Source organism: Colletotrichum truncatum (assembly GCF_014235925.2).
Source record: "Colletotrichum truncatum strain CMES1059 chromosome Unknown Contig_0009, whole genome shotgun sequence".
Taxonomy (NCBI): domain Eukaryota; kingdom Fungi; phylum Ascomycota; class Sordariomycetes; order Glomerellales; family Glomerellaceae; genus Colletotrichum; species Colletotrichum truncatum.
In genome coordinates, this window is record NW_027222406.1 from 2,747,639 (window position 1) to 2,773,954 (window position 26,316).

Genomic DNA, 26,316 nt, shown 5'->3' on the forward strand with positions numbered 1-26,316 from the left:
CTCGCCAGTCCATCCCGGACACCACTTTTCAAAATGTCGATAATCCTTGAGGATTTTCGTGGATCATATCGCGTAAAAGACGCATTTCCTGCATCGCCACCAACATAACAGCGGACGAAGCCATATCGGCAGGGTTCTTACACCAAGCCTTTGGGGAATATCCCCCGAGCGTTATCAGCGCTAGGAATGCACGAGATGTGAGAAGTCCCACTAGACGCAGGGAAGTGGGAGGCGGAGGCCGTTGGAGATGCTTGGTCTCTTGGTGGTCCGCGACAAGGAGTACGGAACAGGCGGCGGCGTAGCAAACTTCGTCATGCAAGGCCTATACCGGGATTAATCGTCCGGCTCACGGCCCGCGCCAGTCGTAGGCCGGCAGCTAGATTACCATGTCCAGCCCTTTACCGGTTGTGGAGCTGCACCCGAAGGCTAGCTGGGACAAGCGAGAGGGGATGAAGAAAGATAAATTTCCCCAGGTTCTGGAATGGCTAGGAACCCTAGTAAAAAATGAGGTTAGTCTCCTAGGAGTTCCTTTAGCTGCATTTAAGAACCAACAACCAACCACACTTCAAGGTGGATTTCATGACATTAGGGAACCGCATGCCACCCCCTCCCCTGGGATTTCCAGGACCCCCGTATCGCAGGTTTTGATACATGTTGTCATGGGTAATGCCACCAACCAGCTGGCGTGTATGCGATGAGAAGGACCAGGGCGCATCTTCTCCGGCGCATACTCGCCCACGAAGCGATCATTGTCTGTTAGCTGAAATGAAGACTTTTTACAGAAAAGGAAAGTAGCACGAAGAAGTGGCTCGATTGGAAACCGCATAGGCATACACTATGGCGTCCATGGTATCCAAATTTTCAGGACGGCCATTGTCAACTTCATATGGCTGATCTGAGTCTCACCTTGACATGGTGTAGTCACTTCCTCGGGTAACATAGTCTAAACGTATCTTGAATATGACACATGAACTATTTTCCTTTAAACGCCTCTCCCGCTGTAGACTCTTGACCTGACTGTGGCGCCGGCCGTCCATCAGTTCACATTTTTTCACTTTGGCAACTGACAGAATGGAGTTCGTCTCCAACCCCGACGAGAATGAGGGTCCCACGGTACTGGCAGCGACACTGACAGTAACATGTGTGGCTCTTCTTACCGTAGGCGCACGTTTGTATGTGCGTCTGGGCATGATTCGAAGCTTTGGACTCGACGTACGTTGTTACGCCCCCCTTTTACACATCACCAACCTCAAGACTGAGACATCTAATGGAATATCAAAACTCTAGGATGGGTTTATGGCATTTGCAACAGCAATCGCAGTAGCAGGTGAATTTGTCATTGTTGCACAAGTCCGTCATGGAGTTGGGCGTCACACAGGAGATGTCAACCTTTTGGAAGACTACCCGGTCGCCATGAAAATGTCTTTTATCTCCCAACCATTATATTTATCGGCTCTCTGCTTGGTGAAGCTTGCAGTTGGATCTTCTCTTCTTCGCATCGCATCTAAGAAGCTTTACAAGAACCTTATTATCGGGATCATGGTATTCATGACAGCATACACGATTGCCTGCATCTTTGTGAGTATCGCTTCTGCCTCGTCCCCTTTGGCTGTGTCGATTACAACATGCTAACTTTCCCTTACAACTACAGACAATCATTTTTCAGTGTACAGATGTTCGCATCTTCTGGGACTGGACAGTCAAGGCAACATGCTGGGACATCGAAACGGTCAAGGGCCTCGCGTACGCAAACTCGTCCGTCAACATTCTAACCGATCTCCTATTTGGAATTGCGATACCAGCGCCGATGCTATGGAAACTCAACGTTCCCACGAGAGTTCGAATCTCCCTTATGATCATCCTCGGCCTCGGTGTGTTTGCCTGCGCGGCCGCCTGTGTCAAGGTGTACTACCTTGTCACGTCGTATGGAAGATCATTCGATCCACTCTGGGACTCGAGACACATTCAGATGTGGACGGCCATCGAGGCGAACGTTGGTATCATTGCCGGGAGCTTGCCCACTCTGCGCCCTCTGTTCAAGGACTTCTTGGGCACCATGTATGGAAAGGGGTCCAAAGCACCAACAGGCAACACGTACTACGGTCGAGGCACTTTACGGAGTGGGAGCAACTGGCAGACCCTTTCGAATTCGCAGTGGCCAGAGGGTTCGCGCGAGGCAGGGGGCGCAAAGACACTAAAGTCTCGCGACGATCGAACAGGGGAAGACTACGAGTTGGGAGCCTACGCCACTGGGCCTGCGGGCACCACTACAGTTATGGCGAGGGCCGACTCGGATCGGAGCGATGAGAGCTTGTACAAAACTGGGCTGCTGGACAGCTCCGAGGGACGTGGCATCAAGAAGACGACGGTTACCACGGTCATGTATTCACACAACCAACAGTAAAACCCTAGTCCGTACATTCCTTTTAGCGACGGTCGTATTAAAAGTTAGTTGCTCCACTTACGGGAACGCCAATAACGTTTCCCCCCCATGTCGGTTGTAATGCATGATGCGTCGACCCCATCCTGTTTTTTTTTTTCCCCATCCGAGTCACATGAAGAGGCTTTTATTTTGTTTCCGTTCAAGGCAAATTCTCATGAACCGCGCCGCACTCGCGCCTTGATGTCCCGTCTTTCCCTGCGGCTTTTGTTGCGCCACAATATCTCCTGAATTACATCCGATGCCGGTTAATTGTTCCATGGGGTGGCTCCTGTACCTCAGACTCCCGTGTCTCCTTACGCTTCTGGAATAGAGTCCGGCGGATAAATAGCCCCATTGGCTGGGCTATGATTTGGTGTGGTCCAGCTTTTGACAAGCGCAGGAGAACATCTGCAGCGAGAGCTGTGCCAGTGTGGCAAAGGCCCGGGACTCACCCCTGTCAGGCAGCGGGATCGCCATGGGCTATTATTCAGAGAAAGGGAAGAAAAAGAAAACAAAAAAAAGGATAAGTGGAGAGGCGGGAGGAGCGTTCCAAACGAGCCGTCAGCCACTGTCATGATGTATGTGCCTTGACACTACGGACCTTGGATTAGGTTTTGTTCAGGATTTACTCTGGAGCCCTTCATTCAAACCCCGCCCGACTCAAGACTTGCTCCGGGGAGCCCTGTAGGACTTCAGCCTTTGACCGAGATATGCTGTTGCAATTTCCCCAGGGAACTTAACCGATCGGGGTGGGCCATATGACTGGCAAAGACCACACCTAATTACGGCCCCCATTTCGAGCCGGAGGTCCTGGTTCCAGTCCACACACAACATGCATGCGTCGTCAGCAGGCATCTCGGTCTCCATGTAAGGGCTTGCTCGCTACCACGAACCCTATCGCTCTAGATCATTCTGGGTTTGGTCAATGATTTGTGGTACTTTTTTCGTCGCACAAAGGTTTCGAGGTAAACGGTAGATATGCCCAAAAACCATCCGTCTCAAATCTTCCTCAACAGGACGTGAGTTTCAACCTTGGAAATGTGTGATGAAATCGGAAGATGCCAACAACAGATGTAAATCAGTGCTAGTTTTGATAACAGGTCTATTCTATGACATTAAAATATGGAGGTTTCCGCTAGCGAGGCAGGGTTGCACCGCTTCTATCACCAACCCGAAAAAACCAATCTTGGCCCTGCCCGTTGTAGGATTGAAGTTGCATTAAGCGTCTGTGCACAGCGGTCGCTTCCCAATATCGTCTTATTCTGACCTCAGCTGTAATGTCACATCCACATTCGCTTACGCCGCCCCCAATGGTTTTTATTCTATGGACAGCCAGCTTGACTACCTCTCTTGGATGTATGGCTGGGCAATCGCTACTTAAGCAAACTTGCCTTATGATTGGATGCAGGCAATATTAAGTCTGGTCTCTTTGTAGCAGCACTAATGTGTATAAAATTCGGAAGCCAGCTGCGTCTACCTTTATGAACATGCTGATCTACGGCGCACTCCTTTCGTTCTTCACTGTCCATCGAGGTATTTCCTATTTATTTCGGTACTATTTACTCAGTGGTTGATGCCGTAGGCGAGACCATTTTTCAAGACTGAGATATAGTCTGCAATGTCTTTTTGATTATGGATACGGCATCAAGTCTGGTTGAGAGCATAGCATAAAAGTGCCAGTGTGTTTCTGTGAATTGGCATAAACACAAACCCTGTAATTCCTCTTAGTACGATGCGCGAAAAACACTGGAACAGCCTAGCGTTGCCCTGACGCTCATACCTGGTCAATCTAAGCATCCTAATATCCTTTCAGATATATCATACCACTTGGGAGAGGAGTATCTGCCAGAAATCTTGTAGTCATACTCTGAAGTCACACAACGAACAGACTTCAGATCACAAAACAAGCAGTTCTGCAGCATCATTAGTCACATATTTGGTGTTGATTAGACGCTAAAGTTTAAGTTGCCCCTTTCTAAGTGATCTGTGGGGGCCAAAGATACCTCTTTACGACCGAGGCTATTTTTGGACCGTCCAGCGGCCCAAAACGATCAAGTTCACTTCTCAGCCCCCAAATAAGAAGTTTAATCAACCGGGGGTATCAGCTGCCAAGCATCGATAGTGACAAAGCCCTTCTCTCTGTCGACATTGACTGTGCCGACCACCATGATATCATTCACCCAGTAATAGTTCTCTGCACCAGTTTCCAAGCTGATATAGAATAGACCCTTTCCGTTCGGAGTAGGCCCAGTGCCGCGGACAAAAATGTTAGCCCCGTCGGCGGTCTGGAACTGGAAGATGGTGATTGCCAAGAACCCTCCCCGAGCATCGAGAAGGCCCCAGTTCGCTCCCACCGGGAGTACAGTGCCTAAAGTCATGTCAGCAATTTGGTTAGAACTTCCGAGATATCACTGATCTTGTGTAGAGACTTGAGGAACATTGATGTTGGACTTACCAGTCAACTTCGGTCCTTCAAATGATCCGCCGAGGATGGGATCGGAAAACCGGTTGCCGCGGGGGCCGATACCAAAAGACACCGACTGCCCAAGATTCATCTTCAGTTGAAAGAGGAGCTGTGCCTCTGGAGGAATAGGCGAGCCATCTTTATGAGCGGGTACTGCAGCGACAGGAGCTATTAATGATGACAGCAGGCTGAGGGCCGTAACATAGAAAATATTTAACAGGAGCATAATTATATTTCTTGGAACCTGGTTCTAGCGAATGTATGATTTTAGGAAGTATGTAAAAAGAAGCTTAGGAAACAATTGTTCTGGATACAAGTAAACGTAGTTGACATTGCGTCACTTATATAAGAGATCTTCAGAATGCCAGATTCAATCGATCTGGTCCTCGAGTCGGTGCAGTTGTTTTTTTCCGTGTCAAAGCCAAAGCATACATTGTTAGGCTTTGTCCCCGTTTCTGGGCAAAATTTTGCACTTCGGCGGTGACAAGGCGAACTTTGAAGTCGGCAGCCATTGCGTAGATATCTTAAGTTGAGTTATGGTCAGGTGGAGGATCGAGTCTTTTTTTTTTTTTTCGGCGGTGAGCTACCAACTTAAGCTTAAAAACCAAATCATCAGACGGCACAATTCTGTAGCGGGGCTTTAACTTTCCAGAATCACTCAAACGGCTCAAGAAAGTGCGTATTTATACTTCCGGCACCGGGAGAATAAAAAGTGGTTATAACATTGGTTCATTGGTCGGATGACATGGTCGTTGAGGTCATGAATGACAGTGCAAAGAGCCTAAGCTGTAGGTTTGACTTGCAGCCTTAGTCTCGGGCCGGAGCTGGCCGACACGTGCGCAGAGGTAGGCGGTTAATATGGTGACGAGCAGGAATCCTTGGTTCGGGTATCAAAGCGTAGACTCAGAATTTCTGTCTCAGTGGTGATCGTCACTTATTGCCTTGTCGCTCTGAATTTGGAAACTGGGCACTGAGCACTTCGAGACACAGCGCTGATGACGAAACTTTCATACAAACACATATGAGTTATCCATAGGCACTCTTGCGTTGCAGAAAAGAAAAAAATGCGAGAACATGTCAAGAAGGCATTTGATCAACCAGGAAAGACACTGCGAAGTTAACATGCATCAGTGAGAAACTTGATCTCGCATATGCGAACAGAATCTCCGATAATGGTAGCATTACGAACAAGAACCCCAAAATGAGAATTCATGGCCGAGGACGAAAAGTGGCCTGAAGTTTATCTGCTCATGACCCAATGGAAGTCCGACAACTGCTTATGAGCCAATGACACTCTAGATTTCTACTGAAATGCATAAATCCCTCGCCAACCGTGCATTCAAAACCCTCCTTTTACCAGATGAACCGGTCAATTCTGAAAACTGGTCAAACAGCTATGCCAAACTTGACCAAATATGAATGCCAGGCTCGAGATGAACATCTTCAATGCCCAGCTATCTTGACTTAGCTCTGGGTACCACAGCATCAGCTTGTGATTGAAGTTTCGGTTCAATTAGGGATGCTCAATTGGTAAAGAAAAGAACGAAGCTCCTGGCAATAAAGAACTGGTGACGACTTAGGGTTGATTTTGTGCACACAAGGCCGGCTCTGGAAGACGAGTTCTATTGTAGCTACTTCTGGTACCTCATCATATTGGAGAATAATATGAGTTAGAGATGCCTTTTTCTGAAAAATTAATTCTATGATATAATTACAGTCAAAATGACATCAGTGCTTGGCATATGAACATGTCTCATCAGGTAAACAGAAACAAGGTAAGGTCTTTGTAACCACCTGACACTTGAAGGATACCGCGCCCTTTGGTCAAAGTGAGAGCGAGTTTTCCTTCCGCAACGACTTTGAATTCGACAGGCCAATTTCAACGTAAAACTTAAAATCTTCCTACCAAGACTGGACGCTTTGAATTGCGGTGACACCGGCAGTTAGGAAGGCTGGCATTTCAGGAACGTCGTTCATCCACTTATAACGACACAGTCTTGGCCCCACTTTTGCGGCGATGTAATGACTATTGATTATAGTAGGGGGTACCTTGCTACCTATGCGAATACGCGCTCTTGCAATGGGGGGGAATCCGAGTATTTCTCACCATTAGGTACGCCTGTTGATCGCAATTCGTTTATGAATACCGAGCGGCTATTGGTCGTACAGAGGACTGAAGGAGTCAGGGAGGCGGTTGAGCACATCTAAGCTCTTGACCCGCGTGCTTGAACGTAGTTGGAGCCAAATGAAAGCCCCGCATAGATGCCACTTTTCGAGTATCCCCAAAGCAAACTTGGCATAGCAGTTGTAAATGAGGGACTAGATATCTAAAGCCTTGCCGCGGCTTCGTATCGCCGCGGGATGGGCGTTGACACCATCGGCAGTTATGCTTGGCGATTTTCTCCACCCATCAAAAAGAATAAGTACTCACCAGTCGGTATCGTCTAGTACACTGGAAACCTAACCCTCTAAGATTGAATTCATCCATTAAGTTTGTTTGAAGTTTCATTGCGAAGTTGTCCTCATCGTCATTCACTACACACGTACACGCCACAATGGAGGTGAAGAATCTCATCTTAGCACTGTCCATGTTTGGATGGACGTTCGGACACCCTGCCGGGAACAACACCCATGTTCTTGAACTTCCGCCTCGCTACCATAACGGTTCTGTCACCGTTGAGCACCTCTCCGTAGCTGGAAATCTTGACGGTTTCAAAATGTCAACTCCTGCAGCTCGGGCGTCTGCAGACTTTTGGTACTTTGATGTTTTTTCAAAGTCTACCAACCAGACTTTAAACATTGTCTTCTTCAACTCCGGCGAATTCTCGGAATATCCTCACCCCTTAGCAGTCCAAATATCTGGCGTGTATCCCAACGGAACTGATTTCTACTACGAAGCCTTGGCAAACGACGGAGTGACTCTCAGCAATGGATTTCAAGGCATATCTGGAGACTGGAAGGGGATCGGAAGCTTCAAAGGTTCAGCTTTGGACAAGCCGGATGTCGAGTACATCATCAGCATTGACTCGGACCAAATGGACATCAAAGGAAACCTTTCTTTCAAATCCGTGAGTACATCGTTCATACCTAGTACGATTGTTACTTCATCTTCTAACTACTCACGCTACAGACTGCTCCTGCCCACTACCCCTGCGATTTAAACGGCGCTGTCGGCGTCACTCAAAATCTTTTGCCTGGGTTGTACTGGGCAAACGCAGTCCCCGATGCCGATACAATTGTCGCTCTTACCGTCAAAGATACACCCATAAGCTTCGATGATGGAATTGGTTACCATGATAAGAACTGGGGGAACCAGTCCATAATCGATGGCCCCCGCTACTGGGATTGGGGTCACGGAAGATTGGGCCCTTACTCCGTCGTTTGGTATAATCTGCTCGACTACAACGGCAACGAGAGCCGACGATCGTATGTTGTCAAAGACGGTCAGGTTTTGCTGGTCAGCTGCAACCCCGAAAGCATGACGGTCCGACAGAGAGGCGGTAAGGCTGCTTGGCCGCCTACCACTGGCTTGCTTGAGACTGATGGCTTGACGATCCAATACAACCTTCCCAACGGTGAGATCTTGGCTTTCAATGTTACCACTGAGCTCATTGTCAAGGACGAGAGTGGTATATACCAACGCGCCAATGGACTCATCGAAGGAGGCATTGTAGGACAAGAGACGTTTACGGGGCGTGGCCATTTTGAGGAGTTCATCTTCGGTATTGTGACAGATTATACGCCGCAAGTCTAGGTTCATGTTACTTGCAATAATGGTGCATAAATTAGCATCGCAGACTCACAAGGTTGGAGGTAAAATGGTGGTTCGGCTTTGCCGTCTTCGATTGCTGAATTGCCTTAAGAGATAGTTTCATTGTGCCATACTTCTCCTCTATAGTTCTAGTTCAAACGTCGCATTTTTAATCTCAGGCTCTCCTTTGGTTTCAACGTCAATGATGGGTTAAGAAATCCCAAATCCTTGACAGTTGCTTCAACAGCAAACTTCCTTATTACTTCCACCAACAAGACTTTCATCTCTAGCAACGCCAATGCTTTTCCAGGGCACATTCGTGGTCCATTTATAAACGGCTCAAAGGCAAAAGGGCTTAAAGCACCTTCTTTAAGGTTATCCCATCTGTCAGGTTTGAAGGAGTCGGCATCTTCACCCCATATTTGAGGGTTCCGCTGGATTGTGGCTGGGACAGTCTGCACAATTGTACCCTTTGGCACATGAACACCTACAATGACGAGGTCTTTTGCAGCTTGCCAAGGCGACATTAGAGCTGGCGAATATAGCCTCAGAGATTCTCTAACGACATTGTTTAAATAGGGAAGGTCGTCGACGAGACTAAAGTTGGCCTCAGTCAGTCTAGCTTCGAGAATCTCCTTTCGCAGCCGATCTTGCACGTCCGTATGCACGGCAAGTGAATACATTGCCCAAGTAAGGCCAGAGGCAGTAGTATCATGCCCTGCAGCAATGGATTGCAAAGTCTACCACGGCCGGTTAGTTATTTATGCTATCGAGACTTCTCCAACAAATACGAGTGTATTCGACCCGTAAGGGAACTGAACTTACTATGTCAATCAGTTGTCGTTTTGTCAACTTCTGGTCAGCAGCCATACTTGCTTCGATCATGCGACTCAAAAAGTCTCTTGGTTCAAGGCTTTCCTCGTCTGGTTTCTTGCTTTCCATGATTTGCGCAGTCCGGCTTTCGATCAACTCGATCATCATCTGCTCAAGCCATGCCTTGGCACTCAGGTAATCACGGTTGGCCTTTACTGGGATCCATCGCAGCGGAATGAAGGGGTTTATGAACATGATGAATTGTCCAAGTTTCGGTGGAGAAAGAATCTTTTGGTAACACTCCTCGTATGTCCATGGCGACGTCGGTGACCGAACTCGGTGCATCTCTTGACCGAGTAATGATACCCCAATAACGTCAAGAGCTGCTTTGGTGATAAGAGGCTCAACTAGGAATTAGTAAGTTAGCCTCTAGTTCATAAACGCTTCGCTACATATTACGTGTGATTCGAGTTTTAGGGCATACGCTTACTTTCAACAGTATTGGTACCGTCCTTTTCCAGCGCATGTTCTATATCACTGCACAGTTTTGTGGCTTGAGTGAGGAAGACGGGCGACAACCGTCGAACACTTGGCCGAGAAAGGGGGCCTATTCTGATATAAGTTTCCTGTAACTTGATGCGTAGAGAAACCTTCTTACCGGCTACGATTCGCCTTAACCGCTTGTGCTCATCGCCTACGCTGAAAAGAAGACCCACCCCCAAGAATTCTCCAATCATTTTCTCGAAGAAACTGGGCTTTACAAAGGAGTATGCATGCGTTTGAAGGACTTCACGACATGCCTCTAGATTATTTGTTATGAGGACCTCAGAGTTAAACCAAGACTGGAACCGTATGAATGGAGTGTCTGGCCATCTTTGCATCCATTGAAGATAGAGATCATTTGGACCATCGCCAAGGAGAATTCGAATAGCCTGGCCAGAAAGAAATTGATTGTTCTACGGCAAAAAACTCAGCAGCAGTTCTTGCTTCAAGTTAAGTAGCTAATAAGTAAGTAGTATGTCGATGAGGGGCTTACCTTGGGCCCTGGGAGATGACGGAGCTGAGAAAATCTTGGGCGGAGCGCAACTGTGACGACCCCAGAGAGAAGACAACCCAGAACAGTAAGTAATGTGAGTCCTTCGAATGTCCGAAAATAGGACAGCAACCTTGTCGCACATATTTCTATGGAAGGAAGAGTGAGCATTATGGATTTTATGGCAATTGCTGTATGGTGAAGCAATAGAACAGACCCGTCTTAATGCTTTGATTGACGGCGAAGGTACTATGCAATCTCGTAGCCACGGTAGAAAACGTCAGCCGCATGAGTGAAAACTAGTAGAGCGAGTGTATCAGACAAGGAAATCAGGGTGAATGCGCTGCTTATATATGTCCCACAAGATGAGTAATGTCAAATATGTATTGGTTGTCTTGAACTAGCGATTATTATTCGTCTCCTTCACTGATTGAATGGCGCTAAAGCTGCACGCTTATTGATGACCCAAGCATATACTTATGCATATAATGCTAGACCAGCAAGGGTAGGAAGTAGGCGTTGAATACTTTAAAATACTCCGACGGTTTGTGTATAAATCTCATTATGTGTAATCGCTAAACTACCGTCGCACCTAGACCTTTTAGAACATCAACCATGCTCTCTAGTCCCCTTTCAAGAGCGACCTCTAGAGGCCAGTTGATTGTTTCGGGCTCCATGGGGGCAAATGACTCGAAGAGAAGATTCACCATCTCCGTGTGTTCATTCAAAACAGCGTAGTATATAGTCGAGGGCTCTTTCAGGTCGGCGATGGCACCATGGTCGAGGAGTTTCCTCACGATTGCCAAGCTTCCACCAGCGGCTGCTGCCATCAGCGGATAGCCGAGCATGTATTCACTACTGCTGGGATTCGCGCCGTGTCGCAGAAGGATATCAACCACATCTTCATGACAAGCACGTGCGGCAACAGCGAGAGGAACTTCTCTGTCCCAAACTGAGCCGTCTGGGTCGGCACCTGCATCTAGGAGACGCTGTACCATGTCTACGTTTCCCAGCCAACAATGACGGATTAGAAATTGGCCATTGTGGGGTGTGACTCCAATCCAAGAGCAAAGAAACTGATGTACATCCCAACTCTGTGTTGTGAATGCGTATTTGTATTGTTGCATGTCTGGGGTATCGAAGCTGGGGCTTTTGAAAGGCGACAACACTTGGCGAGTAATTTCTAAATTACCTCCGTAAGCTGCACCTCGAACAGCATGGTATTCAGCTACTCCATTTGATAATCTAAGCATGTCGCAAATCCGTGTTAGCTATAACGTTACTGAAGAGGACCAGAACGGGGATTGTTTGTGCTTTTCTGCTGGTAGTGCTTCTTGGATACTCACGTGCTTTTATCAGATGTCCCCTCTTGGAAGTATTCCAACATCATATCAACAATATCGGAGTTACCGGTCACGGCTGCAAGATGTAAAGCTGGCGGTAATATTGCTGTCTCGAATGCAGGCTCACTGTCTGGAGAAATAGACCGCAGAAGCCGCTTTGCGAGTGATGATTGACCAAAATAGGCTGCCGCATTCAAAAGGCTCTGCGAATGGCCTTTCACAGGATTTGGTAGGTCGGGTTTCCAGTTGTCTTTGTTTCCTGGCGCGTCTGTCCCTCGGCCCAAAGCCAGCCAACATAACTGTTTGATAGCAAATTCCTTGTCCATCCCAGTTCCTTTGCATACTTCATCAACCACTCGCCTAATCTCGAAAAAGCGACTCGCGGGGTCCCTTTCTTTTCGTGTTCGGTAAACAAGGTAGGAATGCCATAGTTTCTCAGCGCCGTAGTTCTTTTGCACACGCCAGTCACTCAAGAAGCGAGGTCTAGTTTGCAGGGACACAGGGAGCCAACTCCATCCCGTTTCCAAGGTGTCCAGCATGCGAGTCTCGAAAAGAGGAGCATCGACAAATTTGTAAAATAGCCCTTGGCGTTGTTAGCTGCAGTGTCCTTCCTCCGCGGGCCGGCAGCTGTAGTTGGGGCAGAAGAACATACTGCACACTAGCTTCAATCTCAGTGCTCGTGCAACACCTCGGGAAAGGCAGGCGAAAAATAAAATTCTTTCAATTATCTCAGTTGGGAGGGCTAAGACCTCCATCTTATCTCGCTGCCTAGTTGCGCAACGCCGTATTGCGATGGATGTGAGGGAACTTGCTCGTGTGAAAAGTGTATTGTTTGCGGATAAAACCTAGGAAATCAAACATTGTAGTGGGTTGTGACAGTATGCCGAACTGAGAGAGCACTAACCCAGCTTCTTCTAGCACTGACCCCACCTCACACAAAGCCTTATCCACCACTAAGTATCCATCCTTATTGGGCAATACTCATTGCTGCGGTGTCAATTTTACCCATCGGCTTCCTCTTAAAGCTGGCTTGTGATGAGCTGGCTTTTTGTAATACGATTGCTCTATAATGGCTTGATGGCTCTTCTTTAGGGCGTAGAAGGAGTGGTTTAACCAGAAAGAGAATATTCATATTCTGACATCAACTGAGATTTGTTCGAGAAGGGGGAAATCTAACTTTATAGCCTCCACGATGGGCAACTCAGACTGCTCCTTCATCTAGGAGAGGGTATGCGATCTCTTGATAGCCTCTAGATGAGTCAGCCTGGAGAGTACCTTCAAACAGCTCCTATATTTACAAGGAGCTAATCAGAGCGACAGAAAAATCGCGCCATGATTTTACATTGATAGGTTTTAATCCAGATGGCTGCATCTATTTGGGAGGAGGGACCCGTATCCTCAGAACAGCCTGAGGGCCTTATAATGGAACAAAATCCTGAGTTCTTTTGTGATCTATTCATAATAACTTCAAGGGGTATGATACAATGCAGCTTCTATAGATATGATCATTGTCCATCTTCTTTGACAAGACCCAACTTGGCATCTAAATCTTTTGCCAAGTTGATGGACTTATCCAGTATCCAGCTAGCATCCTTACTTAACGTGCCCATGTTATTGCCAACCATACAGCTCATGTCCGTCTTGAACTCTCCCTTCTCCCAAGTGCCATCCACCATTGTATGTGTTGGAAGGCCAAACTCATGCTGGTCAACCTTCTTATTCTTCAAAAGGCCTCCATTGTACCAGATAACTTCGTCATTCGCGTCAACGTGCCCAATCACAAAACTGCAAATTCTCGCCTTTGAATCATCGACCTTCTCCCGGAACCAACCTACCATTGAGCCATAATGCTCCTCGAAGGCGTACGTTGACCCGCTGAGCTCGAAGCCAAACCACCACGTTTCTTTGTCGCCGTATGTAATTCCGTATGTAATGTCCTCTCGTACGGCATGCGTGTTCTGCCATGCGACATGTAGCAGACCCATGAATACATCCAAACGTGACTTGTCAATCACGACCACTCCGGAATCACCCTCCTCCGCATAGTCTTGTGTCCAGACGAGCGATGTATTAAGAGCAGGGCTTGGGTTGTGGATTTGCGATCTCCACCAGTCGTGACGCTCGCGATAGGCGTGTTGCCAGAGTAGGCGGTCGTGGAAGAGAAGTACGCCCGTCGAACTGTATGAAGAGTCGAGAAAGAGTGTTTCGGGTGGCCGGACAAAAACCGCGTCCGCGTCCAACAGAATGACTTCTTCGAAAGGCGCATACAGCGCCGCAAACGGCTTGATGGCCCAGCCCCCTGTCGCAAGATGGGCAGTCGTGTCGTCGATGAGGCTAAGGATGTCCATAAACTGAACGTCGCCGAAGCGAGATAGCAACCGCTCACGGTCTGCTGGTGGAAAGTCGTCGTCGCCGGCATAAACGATCTGAATTGTTAAGTTGCTTTTCAGTACCTCTTGGAGAGAACCTATGAGGTGCGCAGCAAATCTCAATGTGCCCTTGCCTGCCGGAATCACGATCCCGCGGGATCCAGGAACAATTGATGCTCGCAGATCTGTGAGCGGTGTCTTGCTATCCGGTCGCTTCGGCGAGTTTGTGAGGAAAGGGAACAGCGATCCGACCGCGCTTTCTACTGTCTCGAGTACGGTGTGCTTATCCTCCGACTTGGGAGCAGTATCGATGAATTTGATCCATTCCCGAAAAGCTTTGATTCGTTCACCCACGTCGTGGAATTTCTCTTTGTAGGGAGCTTCGATTGGTGATCCGATGAAAGATTTAGCCTCCTTTATGATTGCTTCGGCCTCTTTTTGCCATTGCGTGATGCCATTGTCTTTGGGCTTTTCGGTAGCTTGCGGTTGAAGGGTCGTGGTGATTTGAGAATGGCTCGATGGGGTGACTTGAGGGTGAATCGATGGCTGCGGCACCCCAACCGGCGCGGGTCGTGATGAGATTGGATGGTAGTAGTGAGTGAAAAATGACAAGGAGTACACAATCATTGATAAGATACAAAGTGAAAGGATGGTGGTCGTCACCCGTGAGGATGGCATTAGTGGGATGGCCATATTAAACGAAATGGTAAGACGTAAGATGTTAAAACAGGAAAAGAATGGGACGCTTATGTGTTTGTCACTGTTGCAGGCATGCTAGTCGTCTGATAGAAAGATGTCGTTGATAAGAAAAAGAAAGAACTCCCGTCATGAAGTGAAGCAAACCTGCCAGGTTGAAGTTGACGGCTTGTTGAGAACGGGGCCGATGGCGTTGGTCAACGCACCTCGACAGGAACTGAAGAATTGGTCGCGTGAGCATCGATGGAAAAAACCAAAAGTAAAGGCCCGGGGGACCCACGATTCTTAATTGACAATTTTGTAAGGCAACCCCGGTCTCGCGCTTACGCTTACGTGTGAGAAGTTTACCAACATCATTTACTGTACCACACCCCTGCATCAACAAGCCCACATTGAGCATTGAGCGAAGCGGCTACATATATTGATATGCAGGTTGGTTTGTTTGTCACGTCAAGATCGTGTCGGTGGCGTCCGGGTAGCCGTCGACTGCAGGGCTGATCAGAGAACCAACAGCAGCCCCCACCTCCCGCTATCTCGCCCTTCTCGTCCCTCATGCTCGTTCATTTTACCTAGGTATTGACCTACTGCCGCAGTTGGATTTTGAGATGCTGAGTGAGCTCCATGGCCGTACTCAAACTAGTCATGGAACTCGGGCTGGCTTTCACAATTCCTACACTTCCGAGCCTGTCACCTTTAACCATAGCACAAACCAGACACGTTTGCTATCACGATCTCCATGACATGGATCATGCGAACTAAGCTTAATGCGAGGGGTTCGACGTCAGTTGTGGATATGAGCAGAATGTTTGCCAAACCAAGTTTGCAAAAGTCCAAGCGGCAATGAGTGTCGGCTGTTCGCAACAACAAACCCCGGTAAAAATGCTGTCTCTCAGGAGTGACGAGGCAAACCCACACCTGGATCTATGAAAAGTTATCGCGTTTAGGATCAGGCTCTGTAGTGGCTTTCCCTTTATATCTGTTCTAACCCACGCATTCAACATGATAAGGTATTCTAGCAAGAGACGGCGAACCAAGAATGCTCGTCATCCTAACCCCTCCACAAAACCAACTATCACTCTAGCACATGCAGATGATCCCCAAGAGACAGATTATCGTTCACGAAAAGTAAAAGTGAGCATATCTCTAGTTCAAGTGAAAGGAGTCGGATTCTCGGCAGGCGATGGATTGTGAAGCGCACAACAAACAGGAAACAGTGGGGTGAATCTGTGTGGTATCGCACCATGACCCACTCGCTAAACGCGAGGCTCCTCCAAACTACGGATAGACGGATCAAGGACAATCGAAGATATTTGAAGACTTCTGGAAATAGGGGAAGCTCCAAGTGTATGAAGGAAGGTGCTAAAGTCTTGATGGAATATGGTCAGCCTTAGCGTAGGTATGCTAATCTTGGCAGTGCCAGATACGAAGACCAAGGAATGAAGATGATTGCAAGCATAGCGTGAGCAAATGGCCAGAGGCCTAGTATCGAACCGACCATGGCCTCTAATCCACTTGGGCACTTAGTAATGTCTCTTCCACACTTGGAAATCCAGCCCGAAGAAATTAGCCGCTGAGAGGTAGGGATTACCAGCCAAACCAATTATAAGACCTGTTGAAGCTTTCAGCGACCCATAATCCGGAGTTCCACCCTTTCTGCGCTTCTCAACCTTGGCGTTGTGGATACTCTTGTACGCAGTCATAAATTGAGAGATGCGGCAACAGTACATACACCACCCCTTTTTTTGATATTAGGGTCATGGGTCTTCTATATGTGCCCATCAATCTATCTCGAAACTGTTAACCCGTAGAGGTTAACTGTCGGTTGATGCTGACTTACCAGCATGAAATGGACTTGCTCGCCTGGAGGCCATCCTTCGCAGACCAAATACTTAGTGCGGATAGTTGCTGGTGACCGTGCCATCCCAGTATCGGTTATCTGCACGCGATTGTGGACTAGGTGGCCTGTGGATATTGAAATTTCTTGGGTTGATAGGGATTGTTGGCGCCACTGACACCGACAATCTTGGCATCGAGCTCCATTTCTGAAGCTGTATCCGTCCTTTGCGAGCCAACAACACTGTCGTGTTGCTTTTCAACGGCCACATTTACTTGCTGGTAGAAACTCACGATCTTCCTTTTTGTCTTTTCCTCTTCTCCTTTAATTTTACTCTCGTCCCCAAAAAGGTGGCCTAAAAGTGAAGCTCTGACATGCAAGCTGGAGGAGCAACAGCAATGCGCCCCCGAGATCACGGCTGACGGTAGGGGACTGTTCCCGAGCAGGATTATTTCAGCATTAAATGTAAATAAAACATAAAGTTCAAGCGGCACATTATGGTCTCTTCAGGTTGATTTGTAGAAGGCGGTTGCCACACACCACAGGTTCATGATTTATGTTATATTTCAAAGAGCTTTTAAGAAACTGTTTCAATACCGTATCATGCTGTATTGGTAGCGTGAAGTTTTGAGACTTCTTACAGTCACATTGGGAACACTAACAGATGAAGAGAACAGAAGCTGACCCTGTTATCAACTTAGAAGTATCTGAAACCAAGAGGTATCCGACTCTTCCCTCAAACTTTTACCGTAGGGGCATGTACGGTAGGCTTGGGAGTGATAGTAATCTGTCCACTGGCGACGAAGCTCCCGTCGTGTTGATCACCAAAGTAACGCGTGGACATCTGCGACCAGCGGAGATTGCCGGTCATGACGTGTGCGATTCCATCGAGATAGCTTTTGATGTCTGGCTTCTGTCCCAAATGGCCCTGGAGAATATCCGAGCGAGTCGATTCAAACTCCTTCTCAGCATGATGGATGAGCTCGACGACTTTGTCGACGGCTCCTTGCAGGTCATACTCTTCACGCCGCATAAGGACGAGGATGGCGTTCATGGCTTCTTTTGCATCTAACTCCTTGGGGAAAGAATAGAGATCGTTGACCAAAGTAATGTGATTGATCGCTGCTCGACGGGCAGTAAGAATTTCAGGATGCTCAGACAGGTCGCCGATATCAATGCCCTTTGCATACTCAACATGAATGGTCAGCCACCAACCGTAGACGTTGGTCAGGCGTTTATCCATGTAAGACTGGTAATCAGGGGTGATGTCGTTATGTCTGAGAACTGCCTCGTCCAAGTGACTCGCAGCCATGTCACGCCAGGCTTTCCTCACGCGGGAGGCCAGGTGTTCAGTCATCTGAGCTGTAGCAGCCTCGGTTGAGCGGAAAACGAGCACAAAAGCAGCGTTGCCCTCTAGCGGAGGGCATTCGCCATTGAAGACCCTGACCCAGCGGTCATGTAGAGCCGTGGCCTCCGTGACGCTTTCTTGGATATCAGGCTTGCTGAAGGTGTCATCGTAGAGAGTAACCGGAATCATGAGATTGGTGATATTTTGAGCGCGGTCGGCAGATGTGTAGGGGTAGCAAATGCAAGCAAAATGGCTTATTCGCTGACGCAAATATCGGTCCGCGCGATCTTCATCTCCGAAATAGTCAATCAGGTAAGGGCGTGCTATGGCGTCGCCAACCCGGTCGAGTTCCTCACAATCGACATGACAGGCCTCTGGAAGTCGAGTGATGACTTCAGGAAGATTAAATACCGTCCCTGATGGAACTGAAAACTTGTGGGTAGTCATGGCGTAGTTTGTTGTTGAAATAGCTATAGTAACTCGGGGATAACGTGTAAATCGATTGTTTTTCTCTGCGTAGGTTCATAGAATAAGGCAAAAAGCTAAGTGGACAGTATCTAGGCAAATCGACTGTACAAATTGACAAGGCCGTAATCTCATGGGCCGTATTTCGGTTTATGTAACCAGCCTGACTTCCTCAAAGCTTGATACTTGCAATCAATATCCTTATCACCTTGGCATCTAAGTCCTCAATCACAAAGAACTGCGGCTTGGCCTCGCATAGCATCGAGTGATACACCACCATCACTGCCTTCAAAAAGCCACCTTCCTAGTAGAGTTAACTAAGCACATCACTCGATCGTCATTTATACACAAACAATTCCATCCTGCAAGTATTGTGAGGGTCAATACAGAATCTGGGCCCAGCCGCTGCAGAATTTCCCAAAAGCAACGACGTGCATAATGGTGTGCCAGGTCGGTGAGGGACATACCTTGGCTACGCTGTCATCTTATCCTCACCACGTCAACCGTCCATCAATCCTCGGAGCACTTTTTCCTGGCTTTCTGTTGTTATCAGCATCATGTTATAGTAATTATTTATCGAACTATTGAATTGTTCTCAGACTCCTATGTACGATTACATCGATTAACTCTGGGCATCGTGAGGTGCATAATGCCATGTAACGCCGGTGAGATGCCCAGCTTGACTGTGCTGCCTTTGTATCTTCATCATTTCAATCGACCACCGATACCCGGAACGTTATCTCCGGACTTTTCTAGTTTTCAGTATCCTCCTACTGACTTATTGAACTGGAAGATGGTGAATGAGAAAGCTACGGAGCCGGCAACGTAGTAGTGTCGTGGTATCTTGGAAAAAAAATAAATACCATGGAATGAGCGTGTTCCTGAAGCATGTTTGAGGTTGGTATGCCAATTCACTAGAAAATCGGGCAACTTTCTGTCAACGGAATACCCTACCGAGTCTAGTCCTACCACTCAAGCAACTCATCAGCTCCTTCCAGCTTCATAGAAACCATGACCCAAAACATCCTCCCCTTGATTCAGTCCATAGAGACTCACAGAAACGACAAGTACCAGGATAAGGTAATCTACACTTACGATGACCCCCCAGAAATGTGGCACAAGGCTCTCGGCGAGAACCTAAGTTTTCAATTCGGTCTATTTGACGAGGCTGAGCTCAACGATAAGCCGAAGCCTGGATCCATCGGAACGTCCGAGTTCCGTCAAGCTGGAGCTTGCCGGTCTGTTTGACCATATAAGGCCTCAACTGAAGCGTATACTCGACCTCGGTTGTGGCTGGGGCTTCATCACCCGACGCATGGCCGACCACTTTCCAGAATGCCCACGTCTTGATGCCATCAACATCAGCCAGCGACAGCTTGATTATTGCGCTGAAATCTTAAACGACGACATTAAGGATCGCATCAACCTCTATTTCTGCAACGGCCAAGATGTTGATCTACTTCCCGTTCCGGAGATACCCTACGACTTGGTCGTTGTGCGTGGGGTCTGCACGCACTTTCTGCATGACGTTTTCGAAACCTCAGTGGCTCAGGTAGCCCAGAGAATGCGAAAAGGCGGTATCCTAATCATTTCCGATACCTTGTACAGGGTGAGCAAGTCATCCATCAAGCTCCGAATGGATCTCGATTTCCATCATACTAATTATGATGATTGCCAACCCGCAGGGCGATATCAACAAATACAAGTCACCTATTCCTGACAAGTCAGACAGGCTTGCCTGCAGCAACCGGAAGACTCCCGAGTACTTTGCTGGTGTCCTGGAAAATAGCGGCTTTACCTTGCGGGACATGCGAATAATGCCCTCCAACGCCGAGGTCATTCACTGGTTCCAAAAGGTACAGCTGAATATTGAACAGCACTTCCCAAATGGCGTGACAGGGCCTATTCAGGAGCTGCACGAGATGGCTCTTAGTTTTACTAAGAGCTTGGCAGCAAACAAGGCTTCCGTATACAGCATCATCGCACAGCGTAACAACTAGTAGTGAAGTGGTTTGTTTGGGTACAGTTGGATGTGGCGCCTCTCCTGGTCTCATTTACACGTTCCATAGATCGCCAAGTGCAGGATATAGTGGCTTTGTGGGGAGAAACAAGGGACTTTCACGAAAACTTCTTATGTACAAGCAAAGATTTGTAGGGAAATGCTGTGTTGACATGCTTGATGTGATAATAGAGGGATTTTAAAAGACCAGGAATCAAATCCCAGAGGAGACGCATGGCTCAAAACTAACGTTGGTTTAAATATAGTAATCTCTGCGGACTACCGTACTAGTAGCCTGTGAATGATAAATTTCTTTGACTTGTCGTAGGGGCTGTTGGTGTCAACAGCATCAAGATCTTGGCTTTGAGCTTTATTTTGAACTGACGTCGCGAGCTAATACCATTATTTTGGTACTAACCCAGCCGCCACACGACGTAGTTTGTTCGACACCGAATTGCTCTGTCTAAGGCCCTAGTCCTGTTACCCAACCCTGATTATCAATGTCAGGCCAGTAGAACCCCGATGTATCGTCCAACACCATGGAATCAAGCAGCTGCATGTCCAGATCCGATTGCATGAGCAGCTCCTGCATGGAGGGCTCAGCCAACGCCATCTCAGCTGTTGCCATCTGACTAGTATGCCGATCGAGCTGAGATTGTCCCCCACTAGGATCAGAGGCCAAGTCGTCAAGAACTGTCGCAGGCCCGGATTTAGAATCTGATTTCGTGGTTTGTACTTCTTCAAGGTCATCCAGTAGAGCTTTGACATGCTGGAAAAGTTCCTGGGCGCTGAAATTGCCACTGTCTTTGAGCTGTTCCAGAAGTTGGACCGATTCTTCAAACTGTCCTTTGTCACTCGAGCTCTCTGCATCGTTCATTAAACTTGAGATTGCGAGTACGGTAAGTGCGGAGAAGAGGTACTGCGTCAATAGATGGTCAAATGTTGGAAATGACCCATCAATCCAGCTCTCGACCAGAGTCCGGCAAGAGTATCTTGCACATCGTATGCAGGCCTCGATAAGGGTCCTGGCTGATTGATGAATCGATCGTGGCTGGCTCCCTTCCGATGCCTTCTTCGATTGCCGGTTTGCGAAATGAATGCGCAGGCCATGCAGAAGAATCGGACGTGTCGATAAGATGATGGCCTGTATCAGTCAGCGGCGACGTCATTAGCATCCGGGGGGCGCAAGAACAGTCTTGTTTACCTGGTTGAGTGTGAGATGGAGATACATGAGGCTGAGTTTCCCATGCTTGTAGGATGCAGTAGCTTCCATGTTCAAATGAGGTGGTAAGTCCGCAAATAAGGCTTTGAGTTCTTTCAATGCTTGTTGTACCCTATTGAAAAGAGTGCCTGCCTGTCTGCTTTTTCCATACACCGTCCGAACAACTCTTGTGATAATGCTGGAGAGTTTGGCAATAGCTGCGCAGCAAGCAGCGTCAGCAAAATCCCCTGTTGCGTCAATCTCAGTTTCGGGGTTGCTCGGTAAGTCAATTCTCATATCGTCGTCGTGGATTGCAGGCGGGTGTCCAAGCTTCGATGACCAGAGGCGATCAAAGATATATGTGGTCCACCATAATCGCTTGCGATGCTCTCTCAAAGCAACATCATTCAGATGGGTGCCAGTCATATCGAGATGCAGTCCCAAAATAACAGCCATACGAACTGAAGATCCTGCCAAAGTGTAGGCAGCGTATTGGCGGTTGACAGACAGAGAATAAAATGACTATCGAGGCTTCTAATTAGCGGACGTATGAATAACACAGCCAGATGCCCCTTACTAGTAGGAGCCTGATTTCCAATAAGTCAAGAGTAGGCCGTTCGCCGAGATAGGTCAGTATCTTTGTTGCCTTGGCAAAATAATGCAAGCCGGGAAACTCCTGATGGAGTAGGATCATTCTTGACGAGTATACCTCTCCAATGCTAAACAAAGCCCATATTTTGCATTTCATGATTGGATCCCTCCAGCTTGGATCGTGGAAACTGCGCTCGATGGCGTCCAGAACGCAACTCTTACGCACAACGTGGAAGCATCCGCCGGCATGCCTCAGAGCTACTTCCATAAGAAAGCGGGCTTTGGAAGGAACTGGCCACGGGCAGGGTGTATCCGCTAATAGCATCGCCTTCTCATCACTAACGAACTCCGTGCGACTAATATGCATTGTGCAATTCGAAGAGGCGGCGGGTCCAGAGATTATTTGCCGGAAGCGCGTTGCGAAGGCCGTATCTGTAGCGTCGTTGACGGGCACTGGCATGTGAGGTAGTTCAATATCGATGAAGAGGGGTTGGTCACCGAGGGCTATCTCATGATCAATGTCAGTACCATTGGGATCTGCTGTCGCTAGTGAGGTCGATGCCATAGAGTTGGTAACATCATCTTTGCAGTCCTGGTGTCGTGCTGGCTCCGGGCCTCCGGACCCACTCTGCCGCGTCTCGGCCGCGAGGTCACGTGACCTCGCTCCAGCGACCGTATTCTTAAGCGTCCTTCGCTCCGCTCGCTCACTTAGAGAATACAAGCCGTTTTGTTCCTAGTTGATGCCGCCCGTGCCTGACGTCGGTCACCACAGTTATGAGCCCAGCTTACCACATCACCCCTTTCTACTGTTAACCAGACGAAGGGTTCGTGGCGGAACACCATCAACTCCTTACGGTCTTCACAAATTTCGCTTCAAACAGCAACTTCTACAACGAAGATGTCGTCGCAGATATCTGTTCTCACGAGCACGACAAGGCTAACCTGCCGCCGGGACTTCCCCGTTTGGTACGACGCTCTCTACGCCGAAGCCGACGCAGCAGACGTCTGGGATCTCATAGACCCAGACGACACTACGTCTCCGTCAGACCCAAGAGAGGACGATGAAGAACTCTCGATCGAATCATGGATCACGCAGCAGAACGAAAAGCAGCGTAGAACCTATGATCGGAAGCGGAAAGCCTACGATTCGATTCTCCAGCATAGGGCAGAAGCGAGTGACGATACAGGGGAAGAACTCCAGGAGCCTGTAGCACAACCAACTCTCACGCAAAACACGCCCGGGATCTTTGAAAGATATACGAACTACCTCGCTTCAAAATCAGGCCGCGACGTCCTCAAAACTCGTCGGGAGCGGGACTTCGACTCTATTCAGCGTTGGGTTAAGGAAACGGTCGACAAGGACATCCTCTACGCTGCGAGATCGGAGATCCTAGCGAACAACCAACGTTCACTCCGTGCTCTTATTCAGTACCTTCGGAAACGCTACGCTCCAAGCGAATCAAGCAGTCAAACTACAGTTCGCGAAGAGTACCTTCTCCTCCTGGAAAAGGCCAACACAAGCGTAAACCCCCAGACCTGGCTAAGAGACTTCCATCGAGTACTGCTCCGCGCGCTTCGATTCAGAATACCGGAAAGCCAGGGAACGCTCGCTTCGAAAACTTTTCTTCGAGCGGTGGGACACCGTTTTGCCCCCTCCTGGGCGACCTCCGAGCTCACTGAAATTGTCAAAATGGAGCGCAAGGGGGACCGCATCCCTACTGTAAGTGAATACAGGGATATGCTGGAGGACTTGCTGTATGAGGACACCCTATACGACAAAAATCGGGGTAAAACAAGCGCGGTTCGAAAGGAAAAGGCAAATCCGAAGCGTGCCCCTGCAACAAACCCCACAACGCAAACCCCCTGGAGTGCACCCGCGTGGAGTACGCCCTTACCGGGCGAATCAAGCCTTCCCAGGACAAACTATCGAGGGACGAGTGCAAGGAGATTCGAAAGCGTATCAATCAGTCCGAGAACTATGATCTCCGAGCCGAATTAGCTCGGAAAGGCTGGATCTGGGCGACGGAACCTCCCAGCTTCCGAAACCCAGCGCCGCCTCGCAATAGGTCGTCAGGAAATACCGGCTCTAAAGCGAAATCGCAGCAAGAGGAGAATGAGTCAGAGGTGACACTGAAGAGAAATATCCACGCAGTAACGATCAGCCGTGAACTTCTCCGGGAAATTTCGGACGACTTCGACTCGGACTACGACCAACCAAGCGTATTTGCAACCCCACTGACGGGACCCCATGTTCTGTCACGAAGCACGGTTCTCGACAACTGCGGAGCTACGCACCTTGTTAACAACCTTGACTTGCTTGAATCGTCTTCTATTAAAACGTGCATCGGCGACGAGAGAGTCGACTCAGGAACTGCTTCGTACCCAATCCTAGCAAAGGGAACGTGGATCTTGCCAAAAGCACTAAATGGCCCTGATGGAGACCTCACAGCAGACCTTACGCTCCATAACGTTGGATACGTAGAGAACTTTCACGTTAACATCGTTTCGGAAGCACTCCTCCGAAAGACAGGCATCTGGTACTCCGGATTGGATAACACACTTCGCCAGGGAACGTACAAAAACAGCGTGGTAGTCAAGCATCTTGTTAGGAAGATGAACATTACTTTCTTCGAATATAAGACCGGTTCCCAGTATATTGCTCAGAAGCGAATTACCTCGAGTAACGCAGGAATCGTGAACCATTTGGTGCTTGCAGTACAGGATCCCGCTCGACTCTCGCTTCGTAAACCACCTGATAGGTATGATGACGCCTGGTTATGGCACCTTCGTTCGGGTCACCTCGCACCAGACGCACTAGAACGAATGGTGTCAAACGTGAGAGGAGTAAAGATAAAAGGACCCACGCGTCTGGAATGCGAATACTGCGCGACAGCGCACGCGAAACAGTTAATTTCGAGGCGAACCTCTGAACGGAAAGCAATTCGACCGTACTATAGGGTCTCATGGGATCTCTTCGACTACCCGACAAGCTTTGACAAGAACCGCTGGCTCTTAGTGATCAAAGACGAATATACCGGTCGTCTTTTCGCGTTTCCGCGCGTAAGTAAATCGCACACCTTCGTCTTCGACGCTCTCAGGCACTTCGAACGATGGGTCGCTCGCCAACGAGGCGTCACCCTGTGCAAGCTGAGACAAGACGTAGAACGCGCGGTAATTGCGATAAACGGAATGACTGAGTATCAACTTTGGGCCCAGCATAACGGGATTGAAATCGAAGAGACACCCCCCTACACCAAGGAACCCAATGGCGGAGGCGAACGAGCGGGCCAGGAATTAATAACCCGAGCGATAAAGATGCTCAGCGCAGCGGGCCTGCCAACTACTCTCTGGGTGGAAGCAGTCATGGCAGCCGCCTACCTGTACAATATGTCACCACGGAAGCGAAGAGCTTGGCTCTCACCAATTCAAGTCGAAGAGAGCTGGTTCCGACAGTATTTTCGCTGGTGGCAACCACAATACAGCGCGAGCCTCGCCCGCGACCTTCGCCCCCACTGGGGCTGGACGTACGCGTATGGGTGTAGGGCTTATCCCCTGAAAAAGGACCGCGAAGCGGATAGGAACAGACGTAACTTCAAGGTGGAACCGCGAGGACATATTGGATATCTGGTGGGCTACGTTATGGACGCTCACAACCTATACAGAGTCTGGATACCCTCGCTTGATCAAGTGATTATCACGCGAAACGTTACCTTTGACGAGACGAAGTTCTACTCGAAGGACGATGCAAAAGCTAGTTTACAAGCGGAGGTGGCCGAGACAGTCTCCACGGAGATCTCGGAACCTCCGGCTACGGCGAACCCAGGACTCCAATTCCTCGGACTCGCAAAACCAAGCGAACTCGTATTTTCACTTGAAGAGCAGCCCCTGCCACCTGCCTTCGCGCCGTCGACCGTAATCTCAGAAGAGACAACGGTAAAACGCTCCGCGGTTAACAGCCGACGCGAAGAGGGCCTGCTCACCCCGGAA

At 48.6% G+C, this 26,316-nt stretch overlaps 10 protein-coding genes across 10 annotated transcripts; 4 read left to right on the forward strand and 6 right to left on the reverse strand.

The window, feature by feature from the left end:
• Positions 1–1,071: 1,071 nt before the first annotated feature.
• CTRU02_213295 (integral membrane family protein) lies at positions 1,072–2,404 on the forward strand (the record flags this gene model as incomplete). The annotated part of the gene is made up of 3 exons (XM_036730912.1): positions 1,072–1,212; positions 1,288–1,578; positions 1,652–2,404. The coding sequence occupies 3 exons, from the start codon at positions 1,072–1,074 to the stop codon at positions 2,402–2,404; spliced, it is 1,185 nt and encodes a 394-aa protein (XP_036577442.1).
• A 2,102-nt stretch (positions 2,405–4,506) lies between these two features.
• On the reverse strand, positions 4,507–5,112 carry CTRU02_213296 (uncharacterized protein; the record flags this gene model as incomplete). Its single annotated transcript, XM_036730913.1, has 2 exons — positions 4,507–4,790; positions 4,878–5,112. The coding sequence occupies 2 exons, from the start codon at positions 5,110–5,112 to the stop codon at positions 4,507–4,509; spliced, it is 519 nt and encodes a 172-aa protein (XP_036577443.1).
• Positions 5,113–7,441: 2,329 nt separating this feature from the next.
• CTRU02_213297 (uncharacterized protein) lies at positions 7,442–8,640 on the forward strand (the record flags this gene model as incomplete). Its single annotated transcript, XM_036730914.1, has 2 exons — positions 7,442–7,954; positions 8,017–8,640. 2 exons carry the CDS (start codon positions 7,442–7,444, stop codon positions 8,638–8,640), a joined length of 1,137 nt encoding a protein of 378 aa, XP_036577444.1.
• A 146-nt stretch (positions 8,641–8,786) lies between these two features.
• On the reverse strand, positions 8,787–10,187 carry CTRU02_213298 (Cytochrome P450 709B2; the record flags this gene model as incomplete). The annotated part of the gene is made up of 4 exons (XM_070206015.1): positions 8,787–9,377; positions 9,463–9,857; positions 9,941–10,057; positions 10,109–10,187. 4 exons carry the CDS (start codon positions 10,185–10,187, stop codon positions 8,787–8,789), a joined length of 1,182 nt encoding a protein of 393 aa, XP_070060408.1.
• Positions 10,188–11,058: 871 nt separating this feature from the next.
• Positions 11,059–11,610, reverse strand: CTRU02_213299 (ankyrin repeat domain-containing protein 17; the record flags this gene model as incomplete). Its single annotated transcript, XM_070206016.1, has 1 exon — positions 11,059–11,610. One exon carries the CDS (start codon positions 11,608–11,610, stop codon positions 11,059–11,061), a length of 552 nt encoding a protein of 183 aa, XP_070060409.1.
• A 1,721-nt stretch (positions 11,611–13,331) lies between these two features.
• On the reverse strand, positions 13,332–14,888 carry CTRU02_213300 (uncharacterized protein; the record flags this gene model as incomplete). The annotated part of the gene is made up of 1 exon (XM_036730916.1): positions 13,332–14,888. The coding sequence occupies one exon, from the start codon at positions 14,886–14,888 to the stop codon at positions 13,332–13,334; it is 1,557 nt and encodes a 518-aa protein (XP_036577446.1).
• A 2,573-nt stretch (positions 14,889–17,461) lies between these two features.
• CTRU02_213301 (terpene synthase metal binding domain protein) lies at positions 17,462–18,262 on the reverse strand (the record flags this gene model as incomplete). The annotated part of the gene is made up of 1 exon (XM_036730917.1): positions 17,462–18,262. One exon carries the CDS (start codon positions 18,260–18,262, stop codon positions 17,462–17,464), a length of 801 nt encoding a protein of 266 aa, XP_036577447.1.
• A 1,287-nt stretch (positions 18,263–19,549) lies between these two features.
• Positions 19,550–20,538, forward strand: CTRU02_213302 (uncharacterized protein; the record flags this gene model as incomplete). Its single annotated transcript, XM_070206017.1, has 3 exons — positions 19,550–19,776; positions 19,904–20,147; positions 20,224–20,538. 3 exons carry the CDS (start codon positions 19,550–19,552, stop codon positions 20,536–20,538), a joined length of 786 nt encoding a protein of 261 aa, XP_070060410.1.
• A 462-nt stretch (positions 20,539–21,000) lies between these two features.
• CTRU02_213303 (fungal specific transcription factor) lies at positions 21,001–23,172 on the reverse strand (the record flags this gene model as incomplete). The annotated part of the gene is made up of 4 exons (XM_036730919.2): positions 21,001–21,681; positions 21,742–22,260; positions 22,316–23,062; positions 23,119–23,172. The coding sequence occupies 4 exons, from the start codon at positions 23,170–23,172 to the stop codon at positions 21,001–21,003; spliced, it is 2,001 nt and encodes a 666-aa protein (XP_036577449.2).
• Positions 23,173–23,227: 55 nt separating this feature from the next.
• On the forward strand, positions 23,228–24,328 carry CTRU02_213304 (reverse transcriptase domain protein; the record flags this gene model as incomplete). The annotated part of the gene is made up of 1 exon (XM_070206018.1): positions 23,228–24,328. One exon carries the CDS (start codon positions 23,228–23,230, stop codon positions 24,326–24,328), a length of 1,101 nt encoding a protein of 366 aa, XP_070060411.1.
• Between the last annotated feature and the right edge of the window lie 1,988 nt (positions 24,329–26,316).